This window comes from Anolis sagrei, chromosome 4 (genome assembly GCF_037176765.1).
Source record: "Anolis sagrei isolate rAnoSag1 chromosome 4, rAnoSag1.mat, whole genome shotgun sequence".
In the NCBI taxonomy this organism is placed as follows: Eukaryota; Metazoa; Chordata; class Lepidosauria; order Squamata; family Dactyloidae; genus Anolis; species Anolis sagrei.
In genome coordinates this window covers 36,677,230-36,703,456 of record NC_090024.1, presented here as the reverse complement: position 1 = coordinate 36,703,456, position 26,227 = coordinate 36,677,230, and the positions used below count along the sequence as shown (strand labels likewise).

Sequence of the window (26,227 nt, the reverse complement as noted above, 5' to 3'; positions counted from 1 at the left end):
TGCATATGGGATATATTGAGTATGGTGATCAGATCATGATAGGAATAAACATAACAGTTTAAATAATGCACGAGTAAAGCCTTTTCGCGAACCACCATGAGATTTTCGGGGGGGGGGCTGAAGCCCCTCAAGCCGCCCCCCCCCCGGCTAAATGCCTGGCCATCCAGCTTCTGGTTAAAAGCCTCCAAAGAAGGAACCTCAACCACACTCTGGGGCAGAGAGTTCCACTGCTGAGCAGCTCTCACAGATAGGAAGTTCTTCCTCATATTAAGGAGGAATCTCCTTTTCTGAAGTTTGAAGCCATTGTTCCGCATCCTAGGCTCCAGGGCAGCAGAAAACAAGCTTGCTCTCTCCTCCCTATGATTTGCCCTCACATATTTATATATGGCCATCATGTATATTTAGAGTTGTTCCTCTAAATACTAAGAACCTGAATCCAGCTTTATCATGCCAGCTATTTTTTAAAATCACCACTGACAAAAGGAGTTGTTAAAATACGCTGGCAGCATGAGATTGAAAGCCTCCAATTTTCTATTCAAGGTCTTACATATGCATTGGTAAGAGTGCTATCGTAAAACTTCACACTAATATAATGTTACAAGAACCATGTATTTCTCATATCTTCAAGAATAAAGTAGCAGGCAATTTTTTTTACAACTGTATTTATGTATTCTATTGTGACAATATTTATTTTAGAAGCATGGCAAAAGAAATATTGCTTTTGGTGTACATAGTGTGGGTTGTGTATCACTATTATGTCACTATTAAGTGCTTCATAACGTATTTTCCCCATTTCTCACTAAAATGTTAGGAGAGAGATGTAAGTTAAATGAACTACCAGAAAAAGCACCTAGCAGATCTCTATATCAAGCCAGCCTAGTTTCCATGTTTCTGTCAAAAAATGAAATGAATGTTTTAGTTTAATCATCGTTTTTTCATTTTAACCAAGCACACAGATGTTTGAAAAGTATTCATTTTAATCTGAATAGAAACTGTTGAGCTCATAGCAAAACACCTGACTCAGTTTGAGAGTCTGCTGTTACTTAATTCTTTATTTTGTATCACTTCAATTAATGATCTTTTCTCTTCAAAGTTTACAGAATCTTCTGTGGCATTTCAGAAAGACCTATTGTTCAATTAGGGATTTCAATTGCTTCCTTCTGATGTATACATTTTCTACTTTGCAAAACCGATGAAAGAAGTAAAATTGATACTGCATTAGTTTACAGATGGAACTCAGTGAGAATTTAAGTTTTAGTAAACATGTATGGCATGAATGCATGCATATAATATATTAATGCCATTAATCTAAACTTAAACTGAATGGTTTTGGAAAATAATAACAATAACAATAATAAATTAGCATTAACTCACATTTTATTGACTTCATATTTAAAATTATTATTATTATTATTACTACTACTACTACTTATATCCCACTTTTTTATCTCCACAAAGGAAACTCAAATCAGCTAATGCATACATATGCATTTATATCTAGTATATACATACATGCATGCATGCATATAGAATGCATGCACACATACCCATAGACTATATAAACTCCCAATAATTAATGCAAAAATGCAGTACTTTCTGTTTGTAAAAATCTCTGGTTTTGCTTCATGGCTATGTTCAAGTATAGAGGAATTCCAGATTATTAATGCCACCTGATACAGATCGATACAATGTCTAAAAAGACTTGCTGCTTGGTTGGGTTTCTGTTAACTGAATGCTCATTTAATATACTAGCACTTATTCTGGGGAGATAGAAAATGAGGGACTAGTACTCTCCTTCAAGCTGGAGTTGCGCAAAAACAAAAACAACAAAAAAGAGTCATCTTTGGTAGCTGAAGGTCTACTTAACACAGAGAAACCACAATATGGGAAAAGGTCACAAGAAGCCATATTCATTTTGAGAGTTCCCTGTGCTTTGCAGAATCAAAGATATTTTATGACTTATTTGTAAACATCGTCTTAAATTCAGTTGCAGGTATGAATCCCAGACACGATGAATCACTCCCTCAATGGCAAATCAACACATATATGCATTCCACTGATTCAATGCATCTACTCAAGTAGGGGTAACAATTAGATTTAGGCCTTTCTATTTTTTTGTTTTAGTATAGAAAAGTTCTGCCTATATAATATACAAAACAGACACAGACTTCTAAGTCAGGGATGTGGAAAGTGTGGTCCTCATTTTTTGAAGCGTTTTATCCCCAAATGTGTGGGACAGCAACACTGCTATGTCTTCAGCCCCTTGCCTTCAAACCCTTCAGAATTCCAAAATTACTCCTTTTCTGACAAAATTCTTCAGGAAATTGCCAGTTGTGTATTCAGAGGAAAGACTGCTCCACTAAACACCTACACACGTGTGTGTATGGGGAAAGAATGCCACAAATGTATTGCTTACAGCCATGATTGGGACTGGCACATGGGTCTCAGATTTTGGCATTGACCAATCTGCCTGTTAATCAATGAGCCTGTTATTCTGGCCCACTAATGGGGAAATCCCGGTAAATTAGGACAAGAACGCTGAGGGCATAAACTTCAAACATAGTCCTTCCACACTATCAGAAGTGTGCTGGAAAGATGGCTACCTCCTGAGCAGGACCAGACACACCTCACTCACCCCTCAGGGGATTCCCATATAGAAACAATACATAACCTAATTTAGAAAGCCAGAAATAATGCAAAGTAAGAGTGAGTGGGATGGGACAACACTCAGAAGGTGACTACTGAGCATGTTGTTCTCAAGTAGGAGCCGAATGCCTGCTCAACACACATATGAGCCACTCAGTTGAATTAAAGAGCCAAGAAATTTAAAATGAGATTTGAACTCACTTCCTGCTGGTTCTCACCTCCCTAGGGCTATGCCAGGGCACAAAGAACCCTGAGAAGAGGGCACATACCACTATAAGGACGGTATTTTGCACGAGGCTCAGCTGGCCCTGCTCTGCCTCAAACCACAACTGTGCTACACATCTAATTTTTGATTATCTGTCCAGTCCATCTAGAGTTCAAAGGAAAGAAAACCAGATCATCAGATGAGGTCCCTAAATCCAAGAACCTTATGTCAGAAGAGTTTGGTTTTATCTCACTACATATTATTAGGCCCGGCCCAGCCCATCATAGTCAAGAGAATAAAAAAGTGGTGACATATCAAGCAGCAGAATGAGACAATAAACAACTGCTAAAATGGGGTCTCCAAAGTTTAAAATTAACACAATACTAATAATCATTTAGCATAACAGTCATGTTATTTAATTTAATGAAAATTGAGGTCAATGAATCAGCCATTCACTGAGATAGATCTGGAGCTCTTACGTACAAATCACATTTATTTTGACATTTGAGCACCTAACTACTACATCACTGTTTAGTCTGAAGCCAACAGCTGTGCTATATTCCAAATTTCAATGGGGGCAAGCCTTTTCTTTAATAAATATAATTTAAAACAACTTTATCTAGGAAAGCTGTACTTGGGAAAATGCCTAATTTCCAGTAGACTTGGATTTTTTTTTTTTTGTAGTAGTAGTTTAAAGAAATATATTTTTTCCACCCCAGCTTGACGAAGGTAAAAATAAATTAAATGACTTCCCCAAGGCCAGAAAGAATTCAGCAGCTCAGTGTATATATTACTACCAGCAGGATAGTTGGTTCCTCAGTTCCTCTGACCATCGATACCTTTAGATCCCACAACTTTAATTACACATGTATATATGCAGCTAAGTGCTACATTTTATCAGCTTAAGTCAAATACCTGTGTTCTGGAAAAATATTACTTTTCACAAATGAAATTAATGGAGGTTTAGGACTAAAGTCACTAAATTTCAGAAAACCTACTACGTGCATATCTAAATTACCAGTGAATTTAGAGTACAGTGAAATTTTGTGACAAATGTAGTGGGTAGTATCTAGGGAAAGGACCAAGGGATTTTTGCTGAGATGTGTCAGTCTCAACAGGGGACGTTTTTGCACTACTGCCCCTGCTGAGAAGTCATAACAAGCTGAAAAGCCTGCACAGGCTTCTGTGACAGTTTGGTTAGCCCTAAGAAGGTACTACTTGTTTGCTGAGTTTTTCCAATTTCCATTGACCAACATATGTATCTTTGCATCATACTGCACTGTATAAATCTGAAGTGAGGGACACATCAGCTGAAGCAGAGGACACAACTCCAATCATGGCAGGAATATTCTGTAGTTTGCAACAGAAATGCAGTTCCCAACTTGTACCCCAAGTTCCTTTTGTCATCTTATTGGCACAATTCCATATCATTAGACCATAGACATTTTCCCCTTGCTTTGCCACAACCACAACTACATTGTCCTGAATGAACGAGCGGGTAGAGGGGGGAGCGAATGGGTAGGTGGGGAAGCAAGTCAGTGGGTGAGTGGGAACACAGGCAAGCAAGTGGCAGGCAGGGGAGTGAATGGGGAGCAAGCAAGTAGGTGGGTGGGTAAAGGGAGAAGGCTGAGCAAGCACCTGAGAGAGCAAGGCGGGAAGCCAAATGGGCAAGTGAGGATGGGATGACAAGTACATGTGTGCAAGGTGAGAGGGCACTGCATGCCCTGTCTGGCACACATGCCATAGTTTCGCCACCACTGGTTTAGTATGTATTTTCCCCTTAAATTAAACTTCTTTTTCCATTTGACTGGCATTTTATAATTAATTTTTTCAAGACCTGATAGGCCTGATACCTAGGTGACTATTAGAGGCCCTGAAAATGTCATGCCATTTAGACATAAAGTCTGAAGTTATGTATCTATGCTGCTTCAAATGATAATGTGGAATAGACAACCTGTACTGGAAATTACCACAAGTGAGAATTTCGGGGGGGGGGGGGCACTGAACTGAAGTTTGCAACTCTGAGTTTGGAAATCTGTTTGTGGACAATGACAAAAGAGTTTCACTACAAGTATTACTTGCAAATAGGCAAAATCCTGTCCAATATATTGTCAAAGGCTTTCATGGCCGGAATCACTCTGAGGATGCTTGCCATAGATGCAGGCAAAATATCAGGAGAGAATGCCTCTAGAAGAACATTGCCATATAGCCCGAAAAAACCTACAACAAACCAAAATCTTGTCCAGTTTACTCAAGAGAAGGAAGCACAAACCTCATTCATCTTTGCACTCTATGGCTTGGGTGGTAGACCCAAAGAATGGCAAGAGTACAGTGGCAATTATGTTCTGACCTCCCTGTCTATGCAGAGTGAGGGGCAGGCTCTCAATTTTCAGAATAGCTAATACCTAACATCAGTTTCCCAGAGAAATACAACCTCATTATACTACTTAAATTCCCCATCATTGGACACTTCTTTGATGCAGCTGGCATGGACCTTACTGGATCGCATCTCACAACATACTACTACCAGCGGGGCTCCATGCTGGATGCGTCAAGAAAGCGTAGTAGGTTGGAAAAACTTAACATGGGAGACTACCCATTATCAGGTTAGGAATCATGGAGACAATGCAGGCTCATGACAAAAAGCTTCCTGTCATGTGATGGACAAGTAGGTAGTGCGCATGATATGATGTGCCAGGCAACAGATTCATCCTACTGTCCTATGATTTGCCCTGCTGCCATACCCCCCTCCCACTGTCACCTGTATCTAAGTCCTCAATGACCTCAATCTATGACCCCCTGCCCCCCCCCAAAAGGTTAAGCTTTTGAGCATAATTTAAGGAATATTTGAAGGAGGTCAAAATATTACTTTTCACTGAGAACATTATTTTGCTGAGAACAGAGAGACCTACTCAATATGCAGCTGATAACTTGATCTGAGTTCTTTTCCAAGCTTACTTTGTCTTTGGTCTTGGATTTAAAAGCCAGTATAAATAACTGCTACTGGTGCACAGATTTTCAAACTAGTTCCTGGAACTTGTACAAAGCCACAAGCATTCCACTGGACAGATCTAGGGTCATCAGACCATATAATTTGGCTATAAAACAGAAAGGAAACAAATAAAAAGGAATAATATCTTGGATTATGACAAGGACTCTCCTTTGAACAGTACTAGGCTAAAATGCCAAACCAACAAGTGACAACTCAGTTGTTTGGCTTTTACAAGAAAATGAGTAAAACATATTAGCTTTGTGGGTAATGTTGCACAAAAGCAGTTTGATCTTTAAAGGACTAAAAAGGTCTAAGCCTTCTTAGAGTAAATTGTTTCCAATGGATCAAGTCATTTTAAAACTGGAAAGGAATTGGGGAGAGTGGGAATCACAAATTATATAATGCATGTGATTAATTTATATGTTCAAGTTTTGTTATAGTGTGCCTTGAGGTCATTTCTTTAGAAGCTTTCATAAACAAGGGAAAGTTGAGCAAAAATAACAGCTGGAGCCACATCAAGTATAACGATTTGTGGGTAATGGTTTGGGACATATTGCATATAATAATGTATAAGTGTAGACATTTTGGTTAAAACAACTACTAAAAACCTGGTCAAGTTATCCATAGGTCAATATACATGCTATACTTTAACTCTATAATAAGACACCATCTCAGAAACCAGCTCCATCTCTGAGAAGTGTGGTGAAAGGCAAGGATTTAGTCCCTCCCAGAACACTAAAAGAAGCACCAACTTCCTCTACTCTTTTAGCTGTAGCACTGCTTTAGACTTTTCAAAATTTCTGGCTGGAAAAATTGTGGCAGTAGTTTTTTGATGCTTCCCATCAGAGAAGTGCCAAGCGAGTAAAGTGGATCACTGATAGTTTTAGTTTCTCCCAGGATGGACTAAACTCTCTCCCTTAGTCATACTACTCTGATTTCTTTTTTTGATAAGAGGTAGCCAGGAAATTTCACTTCATTTATTCGTAGGTCATATCAATTCAAAATTTTCATTGCAAAGCCTGCTCTCGACAGGTTTTAGGGCCATAATTATGGATTTTGAGATCAATTTATACACAAGTTTATGTGTGTAGGTCTTTTATTGATAATCAGTACCTGAACCCTTTTTTAAGCTGCACAAAATGACTTAAAATGCTCATTGTATCACCAACACTACTATCATTTACACACAATTATTTTGTATTAATTATCTGTATACTGATATACAAAGGGCCTTACAGAATAATAAAAAGGAGATTGGTTTTTGCAGCTGAATCAGTGCACTTTACTGAGCCCAGGCCTCCTATTTATTTATTTATTTATTTATTTATTTATTTATTAGATGCACTTATTGACCGCCATTCTCAGCCCTTACGGGCGACTCATGGCGGTGTACAGTACACATAAAAAGACAGTTACAGAGGCCAGTATCAACAACATATGACTATACAACAAATACAAACTACATAAAAATCCGCTTCGTCTCTTAGTAGAATCATAGCCAGTCTCATCATCCTTATACCATTCCAGTTCTCATTACCGTAATGTTGTTGCTTAGCACTTAATTAAATGCCCTCTCGAACAGCCAGGTCTTAAGGCTTTTTCGAAAGGACATGAGGGAGGGCGCCTGTCTGATGTGTGCCGGGAGAGTGTTCCACAGCCGGGGGGCCACCACCGAGAAGGCCCTCTCCCTCGTCCCCGCCAGCCGTGCCTGTGATGCAGGCGGGATCGAGAGAAGGGCCTCCCCAGACGATCTCAAGGTCCTCGTGGGCTCGTAGGCCAAGATGCGGTCCGAAAGGTATTTTGGGCCGGAACCGTTTAGGGCTTTGTAGGCCAAGACCAGCACCTTGAATTGGGTCCGGTAGCAAATCGGCAGCCAGTGAAGCTGGGCCAACAAGGGCGTTGTGTGCTCCCTGCTACCCGCTCCAGTTAGTAACATGGCTGCCGCACGCTGGACCAGCTGAAGCTTCCGGGCCGTCTTCAAGGGCAGCCCCACGTAGAGAGCGTTGCAGTAATCCAGGCGGGATGTGACAAGAGCGTGTACCACCGTGGCCAAGTCAGACTTCCCGAGATACGGGCGCAGCTGGCGCACGAGCCTAAGCTGTGCAAATGCTCCCCTGGTCACCGCTGAAACCTGGGGATCCAGGCTCAACGATGAGTCCAGGGTCACACCCAAGCTGCGAACCTGCGCCTTCAAGGGGAGTGCGACCCCGTCCAGCACAGGCTGTAACCCTATATCCCGTTCGGCCTTGCGACTGACCAGGAGTACCTCTGTCTTGTCTGGATTTAGTTTCAGTTTGTTCGCCCTCATCCAGACCGTTACAGCGGCCAGGCACCGGTTCAGGACCTCGACAGCCTCCTTAGTAGCAGGTGGGAAGGAGTGACAGAGTTGGACGTCATCTGCGTACAGATGACACCGCACCCCGAAACTCCAGATGATCTCACCCAGCGGCTTCATGTAGATGTTAAACAGCATGGGGGACAGTATGGAACCCTGTGGCACCCCACAAGTCAAAGGTTGTGGTGCGGAACAGGAGTCCCCCAATGACACCTTCTGGGTGCGACCCTCCAGAAATGACCGGAGCCACCGCAAAGCAATGCCTCCAAGACCCATTTCCGCAAGGCGCCCCAGAAGGATACCGTGGTCGACGGTATCGAAGGCCGCTGAGAGGTCCAGGAGCACCAACAGGGACACACTCCCCCTGTCTAGCTCCCGGCGCAGATCATCCACTAAGGCGACCAAGACCGTCTCGGTACCATGCCCCGGTCTGAAACCAGACTGTGCCGGATCCAGATAATCCGTGTCTCTCAAGAATACCTGGAGTTGTGAGGCCACCACGCTTTCCATGACTTTGCCCAAAAAGGGGAGATTGGAAACAGGCCGAAAGTTGTCCAATTTAGTGGGGTCCAGTGATGGCTTCTTCAACAGCGGCTTTATAATAGCCTGTTTTAGGCTCGCTGGAATCTTGCCTTCCCGAAGGGAGGCATTCACCACCATTGTTACCCACTCGGCCAATCCCCCTCTGGCCTCTCTCAGAAGCCAGGATGGGCAGGGGTCTAGGATGGACGTGGTGGGCCTCATTCCTCCAAGTATCTTGTCCACATCCTCGGGTTTCACAAACTGAAAAGAATCCAACAAAATAGGACAAGCAGGTGCTCTCGTTACATCCACAGAGTCTGCATCTAACGCGGCGTCCAGCCCAGAACGGATCAAGGCGACTTTGTCTGCGAAGAACCGAGCAAATGCTTCACAGCGCGCGACCGAATTGTCAGGGCTCCCACCTGCAGAGGCGGGAGTTAAAAGACCTCTGACAATCCGAAACAGCTCCGCCGGACGGTTCTTTGCAGACGCAATAGTGGCCGCAAAGAAAGTTTTCTTTGCGGTCTTTATTGCCGCGGCATATGCCCTAAGAAAGGACACAAACCGTGCTCGGTTTGACTCGCTCGGTTCCGAACGCCACACGCTCTCTAGTTCCCTCTTCCTTCGCTTCATAGCTGCCAGCTCCTCAGTAAACCAAGGGGCTGGTTTAGCTCGGCTACTTGAGAGGGGACGTTCCGGAGCAATCATGTCAATAGCCCTGGTCATCTCCCCATTCCAGAGAGCCACCAAGGCTTCGACATGGTCACCTACCGAGGTGGCGGGAAAATCCCCAAGAGCCGTCAGGAAGCCATTCGGATCCATCAGTCTCCTGGGGCGGACCATCTTAATGGGTCCTCCACCTTTGCAGAGGTTAGGGGGCGCAGTGAGCCTAAATCTGATCAGGAAGTGGTCGGTCCATGGCAACGGAGAGATGGACAACTCCTCCACACCGCCACCCTGTTCCCATCCCTGACAGAAAACCAAATCCAATGTGTGTCCAGCACAGTGGGTGGGGCCAGATATTTGTTGGGACAGCCCCATGGTTGCCATGGCAGACATGAAGTCCTGAGCCGCGCCTGTGAGGGTCGTCTCGGCATGGACGTTGAAGTCTCCCAGCACAAGAAGCCGTTGAGACTTCAATGCCAGGCTCGAGACCACCCCCGCTAGCTCAGGTAGGGAGACTGTAGTGCAGCGAGGTGGACGGTACACTACTAGAATCCCTATACTGTCCCGGTCACCCACCCTCAGGTAGACGCTTTCGAAATTTGCGGTCTGCGGGATGGGGCACCTGGTCAGATGGATGGAGTCCCTATAGACCACTGCGACCCCGCCTCCCCGCCCTCCGGATCTAGGTTGGTGCTGCACGGAGAAACCCGGAGGACAAAGCTGGGTCAGATTTACTCCTCCAGCTTCATCCAACCAGGTCTCCGTGATGCACGCCAGATCTGCCCGTTCGTCCAGGATTAAGTCCTGGATCCAGGTCGTTTTTCCGTTGACAGATCTGGCGTTCAACAGCACCACCTTCAGACCGGAGGGTCCGCTCACCTGGTTACACCAATTTACCTTAGGAGACCGATTTGGAATTTTGATTATAGATAAGTGGTCCGAATTTGGCCGAATTTGAGGTCTCCTTTTCCCGCATCTCCTCCTTCCCACCACGACCTCTATGGGGGCCCCTCGGCTAGTGGAACACCTCCCCTCCTCCATGCCGCTATTTCTGGCTAGGGTCTTAATCACACTTTCACCAGCTGTTTGGGATGTTGGCGATTTATCTTGCCAATTGTGCTGGCCTTCTTCATCCCCCCTCCTCCCCTCATTGTTTCCCACAGGTTCCGGCCCACTACCTCCCCTGCCCCTTCCACCAGATAATAGTGACAGAGACAGTAAGCATAGGAGGGTGGGGGACCACATGGATGGAAATGGACACTTCGGTAGATGAAGGGTACCAGAGGCAAGCGTTAGCCGCGAAATAGGATGGTCCTTGAATACTAGAGTCTTAAAGTGCAAAGTGCAAGGTAAATTCCGCGGCTACCGAGTAATTCTTAAGGTGCAAGGTTTTTAAAGTGCAACAAGATATTAAAGTGCAACAGCCTCAACAGAAATATTTGGCCCTCTATACTACTAAAGTGCGGCAGGAGGAGTTAGGAGGGGTAAAGTGCCACAGTTGGTAAAGTGCAAACAGTTGGCTACGGAACAGGCGCCACTAAGCGCTATATTATGGTCTTATTACCACATTAGCAGCAGAGGTAGGACGGATTATACCGTGCAATGTTCGCAAAATGTACACAGTGGTCAGGAGACTGGCAGTTAGTAAAGTGCTATGATTCAGATGTAAATAGCTGACGTTTGATGTAAATTGGCGGATGGACCTCCGGAGGTGGTCGACACGGTGGCGGTCAGCTCAGATGGGGGGGGCCGCCGCTTGGCCGGTGGTGAGGGCCAGATGGAAAGGCAGTAGGGCCCGGGCAGAATAGGCAAAGGTGGAAAGCCTAGTTGGCCCAGCGGCCGAAGGAGACAAACAAGTCCAGATGGTTAGGCCGCAGGCCGAAGCCACCTGGCAAGGGACTGTCTCTCTTCGGCTCGATTTGGCCAGTTGGCCCGCGGCCCAGCAGCTTGCTCTGGCCCCTGGAGGAATCCTCGCCGGCAACTGGGACAACAAGGGCTTTAGCTATGAATAGCTCAGCAGATGGAAAAGCTGGCGCGTTGGTAAGAAGGCCCGATGGAAAGTAGTCCAGGGCAGCCAAGCTGGGTGGAAGGATTCAGGACCCCTGTGGCAGGAGCAGCAGCAGTCTGAGACTAGGCCAAGGCAGGTGCAACCCAGCTTTATAGTCCCTCCCTCCTTGGAGGATTGCTGAGTCGCACCCAGTTGGAAAGGGCCTGGGGCTTCTCCTACTCACAAGTAGTCCAGGGCAGCCAAGCTGGGTGGAAGGATTCAGGACCCCTGTGGCAGGAGCAGCAGCAGTCTGAGACTAGGCCAAGGCAGGTGCAACACAGCTTTATAGTCCCTCCCTCCTTGGAGGATTGCTGAGTCACACCCAGTTGGAAAGGGCCTGGGGCTTCTCCTACTCGCAAGTAGTCCAGGGCAGCCAAGCTGGGTGGAAGGATTCAGGACCCCTGTGGCAGGAGCAGCAGCAGTCTGAGACTAGGCCAAGGCAGGTGCAACACAGCTTTATAGTCCCTCCCTCCTTGGAGGATTGCTGAGTCGCACCCAGTTGGAAAGGGCCTGGGGCTTCTCCTACTCACAAGTAGTCCAGGGCAGCCAAGCTGGGTGGAAGGATTCAGGACCCCTGTGGCAGGAGCAGCAGCAGTCTGAGACTAGGCCAAGGCAGGTGCAACACAGCTTTATAGTCCCTCCCTCCTTGGAGGATTGCTGAGTCACACCCAGTTGGAAAGGGCCTGGGGCTTCTCCTACTCGCAAGTAGTCCAGGGCAGCCAAGCTGGGTGGAAGGATTCAGGACCCCTGTGGCAGGAGCAGCAGCAGTCTGAGACTAGGCCAAGGCAGGTGCAACACAGCTTTATAGTCCCTCCCTCCTTGGAGGATTGCTGAGTCGCACCCAGTTGGAAAGGGCCTGGGGCTTCTCCTACTCACAAGTAGTCCAGGGCAGCCAAGCTGGGTGGAAGGATTCAGGACCCCTGTGGCAGGAGCAGCAGCAGTCTGAGACTAGGCCAAGGCAGGTGCAACACAGCTTTATAGTCCCTCCCTCCTTGGAGGATTGCTGAGTCGCACCCAGTTGGAAAGGGCCTGGGGCTTCTCCTACTCACAAGTAGTCCAGGGCAGCCAAGCTGGGTGGAAGGATTCAGGACCCTGTGGCAGGAGCAGCAGCAAGCAGAAAATCACTCTTCCTAACCCGAAGAGTGATTTTCTATGCTGTCACTTTCATGTTTGTATGCCAAAAAATGCTTACAGATTAGTCACTCAGGGAAAATGGAAAATAATAACATTATCACATGCAGTATGCTTTCAGAAAATCACTGGAAATAGCTATGGCTTCACATAGTGTGTTTTTAACAGCGAACATATTGTGAAAGTATTCTGTTTTTATGCCTTGCTATTGTTACAATAGCAATTTTCAATATACAGATTATACAGTTTAGTACTGAAATGTAATGAAAGGAAACAACATTGTGAAGGCACATGGCTTATTATCGAACTATTTCTGCTCATTATGGGTTTAATGTGAGCTCAAGCTACAGATAATTACTTAAGACCAAGAAATGAACACCGCTTGATAGGGACTATTGGACTGAATAAAGTGGGGAAATCTCACAACATTATTTATTATTTATTTATTTGCGGTCTTTGTATACCGCCCCTCTCAACTCCGAAGGGGACTCAGGGCAGTTTGCAGTGTTGGCAACAATTCAATGCCATTGATAAAAAAACAGTATAAAACATCAAAAATGACCCTTTCCTGATAAAACATTAAATATTATTAAACACATCACATAAAGCAACATCCCATATCACACAAAGACATAGCCATTGTCCATAAACAGTACTGGGTTATTGCACTTTCAACTTTCGCTAATCTTTCTCAAATGGTCTGACTAGTACTCTTTCCCATAACATTTAGACTATAACTGTATCATTAACATGTCTAAAATTATTTAAATTAAGCCATACAAAGTATTCACCTTTAAAACAAATTGGTTTCAGATGTGCTCATTTAAAAAGAACTGGACTTCTATCAAATAAACTGGGTTAACAGGTAGTTTTCTATCAAAAATATGCATATTAAAAATCTCAGATCTATTATTTCATAGAATTTTGAGGACTTTTAGGACCAAATTCTGTTGGAGTGGCAAAGACCATCCTGGAATACATATGATCCCTGTTGTGTCTTATCGGACACCTGAAAATCCACATAGCATAAGTTAAAAAATACTTCTTCTTTTTCTTTCTTTTTCTTTTGCATAACAGAGATCTGGAATTCAAAGCCAGAAGCAAAGTGTCTTGTTACTGCAGCATTTTACTTGTATTCTTAATATAATTCTGAATGGTTCTGACTTTAAAACTCCCTGAACATTTTTGCTCATTTAATGCTATTTCTCTTATTGTCCCTGCCAGTGTCTTTTCATCTTTCAGGATGCAGCCATGAATTCCTATAGCACACTGTTCAAATAACTGCTATCAAATATAGGATTAAATGGACTGCAAAATGGGGAAGACAAGCCTGACTGATACGATGTTACAAACCATGTTTTTTTTTTTTGTACTTTATGCAATCAATCAAGCTTATGTTTTGTTAAATTGTGTTAATCTTCCATGATCACTACAAGCTTTAAAAAACAGTTATCGGAACATTTGCTACAAATTATGTAAGGGGTACTCTAATAAATTATTTTTCATTCAACAGACCTATCCCATCTTCAGTAGAATATGATTAATGAAAGCATGTATGGATAACACCTCTTCTACTGAGAATGTTGCAGCCTTATATAATTACTGTTTCCAGAAATATGTACATGCCTATATGCATTATTCAGATGTGAAAGCAACTGGAACTAGAGAAATATTCTCAAGGGAAAAGAAGCAATCCCATATAAAGACACAGGTCTAAAGGAAGTTATGAAATGTGCAATATTTTCAAATGCAACAAGACAAGCACAATTGCTAAATGAAGAACATCAGTGGTCAAAGGCCATTATGTAGGTCATTCTCCTCCATATTAAATCACAGAAAGCATAGTGCCACACATTGCACACACAAATAATGCCTACTAAAATTCAGTACTAAATACAGTTGTAAGAAAAAGTAAATCGAAAACTATTTCTACCATATTGAGCAGTAACAGTTAATATAAGAAGAAAAAGAGCCATATCAGAACAAAGTCCTATTTGATCCAACATTCTGTTTCTAACCTGATACTTTTAAGAAGCCCATGGAGGGAAAATTAGTGCAACAGCAGCCTTCTGTTTAGCCCAAATTTGACTATTTTTCCTGGAATGCTCCTGTTTTTGTTCAGAGATTGGCTCTGTCACCAGTTTTAGACTACAACTGAAACTTCAAATATTGCCAAACATTTTTTTTAATTTCAATTATTTCCAATGGGAAGCAGCTGGTGGAACTTTAAAAGAAATGTTACTTCCTGCATTGTCCTGTAGTTCCACCTCTAAATTCTCTTCTTCCACATACAGAAATTTTCAGCTAAAATTTTCCACTGACCTTCTGACTCAGATATTCAGAATTGTACTTTGTATTAGACTGGAGATTTCCAGTTTTTATTCATTGTGTCAGAAATGACACAAAGTTTAAAAACTTGGCATTATACTAACTTTCCTTTGACCAGTAGCTGGCCATTTTGTGTGCCTCTGGTCTTGCTATAAGAACGTCCTCCATTGTGCATGTGGCAGGGCTCAGGCTGCATTGTAATAGGTAGTCTGTGGTTTGCTCTTCTCCACACTCGCATGTTGTGGACTCCACTTTGCAGCCCCATTTCTTAAGGTTGGCTCTGCATCTTGTGGTGCCAGAGCGCAATATGTTCAGTCGCCCAGACGTCTGTGTTCCCAGAAGGGAGTCTTTCATTTGCCTTGAGGTTCCGGGTTTTAGCTTGCCACTTTTGGACTGTCACTTTCTGAGGTGCTCCTGTGAGTATCTCTGTAGATCTTCAAAAACTATTTCTTGATTTAAGGTGTTGGAGTGCTGGCTGATATCCAAACAGGGAATGGGTCGGAGATGTCATTGCCTTGGTCCTTTCAATGTTAGCTGCTACTTCCCGGTGGATGTCAGGTGGTGCAATACCTGATAAACAGTATAATGTCTCCAGCGATGTGAGGCATAGACATCCTGTTATAATGCGGCATGTCCTACTAAGAGCCACATCCACTATTTTAACGCAGTGACATGTGTTCCACATTGGGCATGCGTATTCAGCAGCAGAGTGGCAAAACGCAAGGGCAGATGTCTTCAATATATCTGGTTGTGACCCTCAGGTTGTGTCAGTCAGTTTTCCAGTGTGGTTGGGATAAAGCTCTCAGAAAGAAGAAAACAAACATGTGTGTTTGTTCAATTGTTTTTTAAGATATCCTGCAGTAACCTGTGGTCTCAGTACAAAATTTCTTTCCTGTCTGTTTAATATATTTAGGATTAGGGTTCTATAACATCGACTGGAAAAGTGAAGAACAATACTAAGAACAGTATTACTAGTGAAATTCCAATTGTTTTCCAATTAAATATGTTTTGTAACAAAAAGGAATTTTAATTAAGCCTTGTGCTTAAAATTCTCTTGCAGTTACTCCCCTTGGTTCTATTATAATGTATCATTAATACTACAAGATAACACTCATTTGTGGTATTACAAAACAAAACATCCCAAACCTGAAGAGATGTCTCAGTGTAATTTCAGATTATCCCTTGCTGTGATTTTTTTTGTAATGATGTACATTTTATTCTCCTGTGAACAGAATATTTTAAATCATTTCCTACAGTGAAAAGATTTGAAAGCAACCTTTCCTCTAAGTCCCTTAGGTGAGCTGACTTCAAACAATACAGAATATTTCTTGAGAGATCAGCATTTGATCTGTATATAAACAATTTCAGTTAACTAATTATATAAGCCTTTGAGATGAAAAAAAAACCTTGGCAAAATGAAATACTAGCTAACCTTTGGCCCTCTATAAACCATGTGGCTTTATGTATAGTTCCCATTTAATGAGCCAAAATTGGCCTCTGAATTACATAAATTTGAAGAGAACTATGTGAATAATTTCCAGTATCTTATTTTCCTTTTTTTGCACTACAAACAAGATATGTGTAGTGTATATAGGAATTTGTTCATATTTTTCTCAGTTCACACATCTCCATCCATCTGCCACTGACCCATCTGTCAAATTTTAAAATCAAAACATTTGCCTATGCCATATATATATATATATATAGAGAGAGAGAGAGAGAGAGTAATGCAATATATAATATAACAAACATTTCTTGGGGCTCCATGAGAAATGTTTTCTTCAAAAAGGGCTCTGTGGCTGGAAAAGTTTCGAGAGCCTTCGCTTTACAGAAATATCCCAAATTAAATTCCATTGAAATTGGCAGATCTTACTTTTCAGTGTATATGCATAGGATTGCATTAGTAATCAAACAAATAGAAACCAACAAGTCTTAAAAACATCAGCTTTTAATTCATAATTAAAAGGTATAACTTCCTTAGAAATTCCAGGTTTCTTCTTAGAGCGAAGTCATAGTCCTCGGCTGAAAATAGGGCCATATTAGTGATGCACTGAATAATTTAGCTCAGTGTAAAACAAATTAGGACATGTTCCATTGTTCCTAAGATGGATGGCATAACAAAGAGCTGGGTATTTTAATATCCTGCTTAATGTCAACTTAGAAAATGAGATTCTTCCTTAACCTTTCTGTTTCATTCACAAAGATGAATGAATGGTCACAGAGGCTTACTGAAAAAAGCATAGTAATAGCTGAGGTGGTATTTCTGTCTGAAAAGAGCTTTATAACAATCAGATTTTAAAAGGAAAAATGTATCGATGTGGCATGATTTAATGATGAAAATGAAATAATGTAACCTAGATTCACTTACATCGAAGGTAATGATTTTTTTTTTTAAAAAAGGATAAATATGGTAAAACTGATTCCATGCATTCTATTAAATACAGCATTAGGTAATACTTAGTTACTGGTGGCACTTTAGTTTAGCAAGCTCTGAACTGCTTTAACTCTTTCCTGCTTTCAGTAAGTTTGATTCACTGCCTGTTCCCATATCCTACACACATGGCTGTGGCTGCACATTGTAAGAAGCAATAAAACTATTTCAAATGAGAAAAAAACACATTCCTTTGGTTTCTAATATAACTGAGTCTAGGTCTAAGGAGTCCTGAAAATAGTACATTCTGGTACAGTTGTTTTTTGTTGACTGGAAAAAGTGACACTAGTTGCAGGCAACAGCAATCTAAGTAGATATGTGACTGCTGATATCTCGAAGTTGACATTTGAGAACTTAAAAAGAGGAGTAAGGCCCTGAGATCTGGAAAACCTAGTTTCAGATCAAAACACAAAGTAAATGGGGATCAAGGACAGCTTCAGAAATGAGTCAAAGCAATTTTCAAGATGAAAGTGACTGATGATGGTATTGGTTAGCTGTTGGGATCAGAAGTATGCTAGCTAGCACACAACACTAGCATTTGCATTTATTGCTGTGTTGCACAGTGGGGGCAGAAAGGTCATACAAGGTGAGGCAGCATAACTTCCTTTTTTTAAATGCGCGCCATTCAGTTGGTTGAAGACGTAGCGGAGCGCTAGTGGTCTTGTTCGAGAGGTGGGAGTATAAAGTTTTGTCCTGACATAGTTCAGTTGCCATCATGCATTGGAACAGTGAGGAGCGTGCTTTTGCCTTTGAGGCCTACTTTTCGAGCAGATTTGGAGTGGCCAGCCCGCTCTCCAGATTTGGTCCCTTGTGATTTTTTTTCTATGGGGTTTTTTGAAATCCCGTGTTTATGTGAACCGTCCAAGGACCCTACAAGATTTGAAGACCAACATCCAGGAAGAAATTGCCAGCATAACGCCTGCTATGCTGGCAAGAGTCATGATAAATGCCAGAAATCGGTTTACTCAGTGTATGGAGAATGGAGAATGGGAGACATCACCTAACTAATTTGGTCTTCAAAACTACGTAAAACAAAACTTTAGGTATGTGCCTACATTATAAATAAAAATAAAAAATTCTGATTCATACAATGGGTTTTATTAAGTTTTGAAAAAAGGAAGTTATGCTGCCTCACCCTGTACAATGGATCTGGCTTTGAGTGTTTGCCATCTTTTGTTGTAATCCATTTGAGTCCCCTTGGAGAGAGAGGGTGGAATATAAATAAAGTTGTTGTTGTTGTTATTATTATTATTATTATTATTATTATTATTATTATTATTATTATGGCTCTGAGCAGTCTACTTTGGCAATGGTTTAGTTTCTCTCCATGGACATCATTACTTCAGACCTTTTGCTCTCATTGCCACTAGCAACTCTGCTGTAGCATAGTGCACCATAGAGGAGAGCAAATGCACCATGGCTCAAAACAACAAATTCACCTTAAAATAGTTTAAAATTACAACATTAAAAGTTAAAAAACATTCCATCCAGAGTTCAAGGTTTAAGGCCATTCCAAGGTCAAATTGTGCATAATTCTATATATCGGCATACTGCATTGCCCTAATTTTCAAAAGCCTGCTCCTAGAGCCAGGTTTTGATTCCCTTCCTGCAGGCTAGTAGGGAGGGGGCTGATCTGTCACTAGGGAGGGACTTCCACAACCGTGGGGCCATCACCGAGAAGGTTCTATCTTTCGTCCCAGCCAGCCATACTTGTGAAGCAGGCAGGACCGAGAGCAGGGTCTCCTCAGATGATCTTAGTCTCTGAGTTGGTCCATAGGGGAAGATACGTTCAGACAGGTAGCCTGGGCCATAACCATTTAGGGCTTTGAATTATTTTTGGTAGCAGACTGGCAGCCAGTGGAGCTGATGCAACAGAGGAGTTGTATGTTCCCTGAGCACCGCTCCGGTGAGCAACCTGGCTGCCGCTCGCTGGACCAGTTGGAGCTTCTGAACAGTTTTCAAAGGCAACCCCACATTGTTTAAAGCAAGTGAAGACTTAATTAAATCAAAAGCCAATCCCGTTTTTTAATAGTGCGTTTCTACAGAAATAATTTACCTGGATAATCATAAATTGACCATCAAATCCACCACTGGTTTCGTTCTAACATAGTATTAAAAAAAGCCCTACACAATTCCATGGATTAACTATTATGGAAAATATACATAAAACTAAATGTTGCTTTCTATTTAGTGAGATCCTGATAAATTGCTATTATATCTCACCTCTTCCCAGACTTGCTTGAGTAAGTGGCAATGGGAGATCAGGAATACAGGTACCCAGCAGAGCAATATGGTAGTGATCCAATAAACAGATAAAAATGTAGTTTGTTCCTAACTTTGAAATGATGGGGAGCAAGTAAATCTATATAATACATTCTATACAAAGGCTGAGGTTCCAGATTTATTTAATTAAATTAATGCTTATATGTATCACAATGCACGTGCAAATTTCAAACATGTTATCATTCACTTTATTTATTTATTTATTTATTTATTTATTTATTTATGTCCCATCCTATCTCGACCTCCGCAGAGGGACTCAGGGCGGCTAACAACCAGTTTCTCTCTCCTCCTCCCTCTCCCCATCCCCTTTGTCCTCAGCTTATTTCAATTGCTGTAAGGAAGGATAGTTTGCACACAATTAACTCAGAGGGGAGGAGAGGGTTTAATGTTACCTTCCCCAGTAGGCCTAGATAAAAGGAAACAACTGCAGCCTCTCCTAGCTTGTATGCCTTTCCTCGCTGACAACGTTTGCCATCTTGCTCAAACTCTGATGCTGTTTAGTCACACATGTACCAGCTTTTACTTATGAAATGTTGGCAGGCATGCCAAGTGTATGCACACAAAATGTACACATAGTACACTGAAAGTGATATTAGACACACTATGAACTATCTTATGCATCCTGAAATACACTCCTCAACATTCATGCATAAGTCTAAACATTTTAATCAAAAACGGATTTTAAAAATCTGGGCTAACTTATCCATGAGTCAATGTGAGTACTGAACCTCAACCTTCTTTATCAAAGAAGGAACAATTCCCTTCTCTGAGTAGAGTGGAAAAAAGCAAGAACTTAGTTCACCCTGGGAGAACGTAAAAGAAGCAGCAGCGATACACTCTACTCTCCATCTGCACCTCAACTTCTGCCCTGTTTGAATCCCCGGGGAGAAATGGAAGCAGTGTCCAGGGGTGGCTGGCACTTTGCAGAATGACTTTTCCATAGGTCATATCAATATCTATAATTTGGCTCCAATATTGGCTCTCAATTTATACATATGATTGACTAATGACCAGGTATATACAGCAATGTATTCCTTTATAAAAGACACTGTGTGTTCTAGAAACATATTTCGGAAATTATTTCGAAACCATAATAAAAGAATCGATGGGATATATAACAGATTGATGGGATAAACCATACCTAGCTTGACTAAATGGAAGGTCCGTGTCCAGAGACAATACTGAGTTACTTAAATTATTTAATATATAAGTTCTAGATATTGCATAGCAGCATCTCAGAGCATCAACTTCAAGCCCTGAACTAGGGCTGTTATTTTTTCATTCTGGAAACTAGGTAAAATAATGTGCCAGATCAGTATTCTGTTCCAATATATGGATTTGCTTTGATTCATTGGCTTTCAACCCTTTGTGAGGATCCTCCACATAAAAGAGAAAAAGGCCTTTTTAGTCCAAAGGATGTGTGTTGCCTGGATGTCTCTTCAAATAAAATGACAATGGAGCCAAGCAAACCACAGCAACAACAAAAGCCTTCAACACCTGCAGAAGATCTGTGACAACATAGGCCTCCACAAAAATGTATCAAGGCAACCAATCCATGATGACAAAAGGCTGATCTAATTATAAAGTTAAATTACAGGGTCCTTATAAAGAAAACACAATAACAGCAATGAGCCTGGAAGTGGCTAAGTTGCCAACAAAATCATCCCTATTAGCATCTATTCATGACTTGAATTATGCCTTTTTATCTCTGCATAACATTCAGCATTTACTTACCATTAAATTTGTGGAGCACTGCAACTTTCTGCTGACATTAATTCATCTGCCCAAAATAGAAGACTCCAGCCATTCAGATGATTATTTCCTAAGTTTTTTTTCTTCAGCTTTATAATAGCAAGAAACCTCAGAAGCAGAGGCATGATGACCGAGAGCTGTGTTTTTGGGAAAGCAGATATGTAGTCACTTGATCTAACCATAGAAAAGGGGTCTCCTACCTTGAAAACAAACATTTCTCGACGAAGAATAGCAAGAGTATTAAAATTTCCATCACAGATGTTGGGTTTGGCTCCAGGATAGGGAGGCTTATCTCCTGGGGGTTGCCGGGGAGGTTTGGGTCTGTCATTCTTCCGTGGGTCAACTGGGGGGACAGAACGATGTGGCGGCACTGTTGGCAGAGGTTTTGTTGGTGGTGAGATTTTGTCAGGTGGACCTGTTTGAAAAAAGATAAGCATAGCATCAGATAACTCTATATGTCCTATGTACTATTCAGTTTATGTGATGGTAAATGAGCACCAAAATAAAATGTATCAAATGGAAAATTTTGTATTGACAAGATACTAAATGAAATGAACTAGTAAAACCAGGTACCTGTGACCTCTACATATTTTGAGAGTATTTGAGTTTCAGAGTCTGTATTCCCAGTTACACAAATTAACTGAGATAGAAATGTTCACACTTTAATCTATAGTTAAGCTTAACTTAATTAATCACACTGAGTAGTTGATTAAAGCCCACAGCTCCACAACATTTCCTATCTTTTTCTGCTCTCTTTTTAAAATAATTGCCTGAATTTCTTGGTTGTAGAGATAAGTTTTAATCCACTGTGCATAAATCTCCAATGCCAACATGTTTCCTTCTTACCATGAATTGGGAAATTGACAAATTGGAATTAGTTGCTAGCTTCAAGGCCAGGCTACTAAGATTGGATTAATTAGCTCCAATAAAATTTGTATAATTTGGTTGAGGTTGTGTGTGCAGTATCTGGCTTCCTGAATTTTTTTACTCTTTTGATATGCTTTAAGTCGTCAGTACTCTGGCTATTTTATAGTCTGCTGCAAAGAATAGGCAAACTATCCTTATGATTGCCATTATAGCAATGCTATGAGATTTTTATAAAGTGTAATAGCTGTGGAAAAAATAGAGAAGACAAAGAAATCTAGAAACAGAAGGGAAATGATAAACAGAACTATGAAATTGCTGACAAGGTCCTATTTTTCTTACTTCAATTTACAATTACAATGTTGCCCAATAAATAACTAAACCTCTCAGTGAAATTGCATAGCTCTTTCGGTGTGTCTGTGCTGTTGAATAAGGCTGAAAAACATATATTTATTTATTTACTGTATTTATACCCCACCCTTCTCACTCTGCTATAGAACAGAATGATGTGGTCAGACAAAGGTTTTTTTAGTGTGGTATTTTCATAGCAAGCAAAAGCGACTGAATTGAGAAGGGGAAGCAACTACTGTTTTCCTGTTTTGTGGAAAAATGATTTGTATTGTATTTTATAAAGTATCCTCTAATATAAGCTTTGCTGGCATCCCACACTGTTCGAATATCTGTACCTTGATTTAAATTAAGTTCAAAATATTGTTTACAGTTTTTCTTTACAATTCTTATGTCCTTGGATTGGATGACCCACCGAATGGGGGTTAGACTGGGTGGCACATGAGGTCTCTTCCAATTCTATGATTGTATGATTTTATGATTTTGCATTAATGATTCATTCAGTTGCCCTCTAAGTATTTTTATTTTCTCTTTAATTACTAGAGTCACTGGGTTATTATCTGAGATCATTTTGGGTAGAATTTCTGTCTTTTGAACTTGAGTTCTGGGTTTGTCAGTTATTTGTATCATATCAATTCTAGAGAAAGTCTTACGCCTTTCTGAAAAATATGTATATTCCTTAGCACCCCTGTTGACATGTTATTTTATTCTTAAATGAAGTATCTTTAGGTTTGTGTGAACAGACCTGTGATGAATCTTTCCCCTTCTTCCAACCTTTCTCCTGCCCTCCCCACAGTTTATTTATTCATTTATTTACTTTGTTTTATTACCTGCCCTCTTTCCCTCATTGAGGGACTCAGAGGGACTAACAATTGGCTACAATTTGATGCCATTCAAACCTAGGACAAGACAAACTCAAATAAATTTAAATCTTGGAGTGTGCTGCCCTCTTTGTCTTGTTCATTAATTGGTGCCTTTCTTTTTTGTGTGTTTCTTTCTATTTGCTTATTTTCATGTCCTTGACTTCTTTCTCCCTTTTCTTGTGTCTTGTTCTCTCTCTTTCCCTCCCAACATGGAACCACTATCCTTTTCAAAATCAGAGAAGAGTTGCAGAAATGGGCTGAGAGCCTTGAATGCATGAAGGGAGAAGTTTTTTTACAGGGCTGGAGATGAGATTTTAAATACTTTCCCTTGGAAGGGAGTTTTTCTATTGATCAGGGACCATTCAGTTCCAAGTGAGAAGAGGTGGAATGGGATGGGAAAAAGATTGGGAATGCTTTCTCTTTCTTCCAAGCAGATCACAGCTTAAGCAGTTTAGTTCCTGAGTTGGGGAGATTAGTTGGTTGGAGGGTTGGTGGCTGATTTCACCACCGTGTGTGTGATTTTGTGTGCATGTCTTCGCTGGGTGCCAGGCTTCATTGTGGCTTGAAGTGGTCCAGAGAAACCAAATGCTTGCCCCATGAATTTCAATGCCCATTTTTTCAAAGGCTTTGGACATTGGGCAAGGAATCTTCCTCTTGCCTTTGTGTCTCCCCACTCGCACAAATTGATGGCCAGTTTACTTTCAAGACAAACCACTGAACAGAACTAAAGGTCTCCAGAAGTAGGGAGTGGGAGTAAGGAGATGAGCACACATGTGTTTATGTTTCCTTCAGGGAGCTTGAACTTTTCACTTTGGAGAGGAGGAAGAGGGCGAGTGGTGATGATGATGGAGGGAGGGGACTTGATTGACGATGACCCACTAAGTCCTATGAGAAGGAAGAGCTCCATTCTGGAATCTGTCTGATCCCTTCACAGCTCTTGAGATTTGGAGGAAAGAAAAGAGATTTGGAAAGTAGGGAAAAGAATTACTTTTTGCAAAGCCTCCACTTTGGCAAAGTTATTGACTGAAGGGAGTGGGAGCCTCCAACCTTGACTTCATGGTCACATAAATTAACATGGCAGCCTAGATTTAACCTGTGGCTGTACGTCTGACACATGTGAATTAGAAAAACATGGGCAAGAGCCTTCTCAGTGGCTGCCTGCAGGCTGTGGAATTATCCTCTTTTTGTAAACAGGTGAAGTATTTTATTTTTTATTTTGACAAGCCTTTGAGGGCTGAATGTTTATGCAGAATGGACCTGGTACAATCTAGGCATTTCCCATTTGTCATTTTGCTATGCTGCTGTATTTTTTATGCTTGACCTTGAAGGAGTTGGGGGTGGCCACTGCCGACAGGGAGCTCTGGCATGGGCTGGTTCATGAGGTCACGAAGAATCAGAAACAACTGAACAAATAAACAATATTTTTTAGCCTTTTAAAAATGAAATTTGAGCACTATTAAACTGTTGAATGTTATTTTGTTGTATGCTTTGAATCTCAAATTGGGAAGAAGGTAGGAATCAATTAATATTTATAATTACAACAACAAGAATAATAATTATAATAACAATAATGTATTGTCGAAGGTTTTCATGGCTGGAATCACTGGGTTGTTGTAGGTTTTTTCGGGTTATATGGCCATGTTCTAGAGGCATTCTCTCCTTGCCTCTAGAACATGGCTATAAAGCCCCAATTTTTTTTACAACAACCCAGTGATTCCAGCCATGAAAACCTTCAACAATACATAAAACTGCAAGTTTCACAACTCCATAACATTGAGCTAAGGCAGTTCAAGGGGAATCAATTTCCATTAATTGTACAGTGGAGATGTACCCTAGTCTAAGGCCTCATCTACACAGCTAAATAATGCAGTTTGAAATTGCATCATATGGTCAGTGTGGATCCATACAATGCAATTTAACTGCATTGAGCTGCATTATATATGTTGATACCAGGCATAAGCAAACTTGGGTTCTCCAGGCGTTTTGGACTTCCAAAAAAAAATTAGGAGAGAATGCCTCTAGAACATGGCCATATAGCCCGGAAAAAAACACAACAACCCAATAATAATAATAATAATAATAATAATAATAATAATAGATAGTGAGTAAAAACCCCTGAAATTTCTTCACCTGTATAATATTCCAGCTAAACATTTTTTAAAAATCACATTCTTGAATCTATCATGGCATTAAAGGATGGGGGACAAGGAAAAGGAAGTATGTTGCAGCAACAGGCTATATATGCTTTGAAAATGCTAAATCCAAACTAAAGTTTCACATTCTGTTTGCTAGTGATGTCATGCCTAACTCCCCAAGGGCAATAAAACTCTTCAAAGCTTAGCTTACAGCTGCTAGAAACCAGTATTTAGTATAAAGGCAAAATAACCTTGTCTAGCCCTTCTGTCTAGACTTCCAACTCATGAGGTCATGAGAAACACCTCCTCCTTCTTAACCACATAGAAGAAACCCAACTGTTTAATTTCCTCTGTGAAGTAGCTTGGAGGTGATAGTGCTCGCAATAGGTAATAGAACTCTTCTATCTTATTGTGACCATATCAGCAGGAATCAACACCTCTGATTCCTAACACCTAGTTCATCAGCCTTAAAAAATACAGAAAATGTTCTTGGGAAACTGCAAGACAAATCTTCCTCCTGATCCAAGCCAGCCATAAGCTAAACACACACAAATGCCAACAGAATACAAACAAACAAAAGGAACAAGACGTAGAGAATGGTAAACTCGAGTATGCAAATAAAAGTCACTTTAAAGTTAAGATTAAATGAGGAATTTAAACACTATTTAATCAAATGTTA

At 41.4% G+C, this 26,227-nt stretch overlaps 1 protein-coding gene across 2 annotated transcripts in view; it reads right to left on the bottom strand.

Moving 5' to 3' along the window:
- The window catches only part of MMP16 (matrix metallopeptidase 16), a 205,380-nt gene that overhangs the window by 34,590 nt on the left and 144,563 nt on the right, over positions 1–26,227 (bottom strand). For both annotated transcript variants that reach the window (XM_067467371.1, XM_060775571.2), the window contains one exon: positions 21,539–21,753. In XM_067467371.1, coding sequence (XP_067323472.1) covers positions 21,539–21,753 — 215 coding nt within the window. The remainder of the gene's footprint in view (positions 1–21,538; positions 21,754–26,227) is intronic.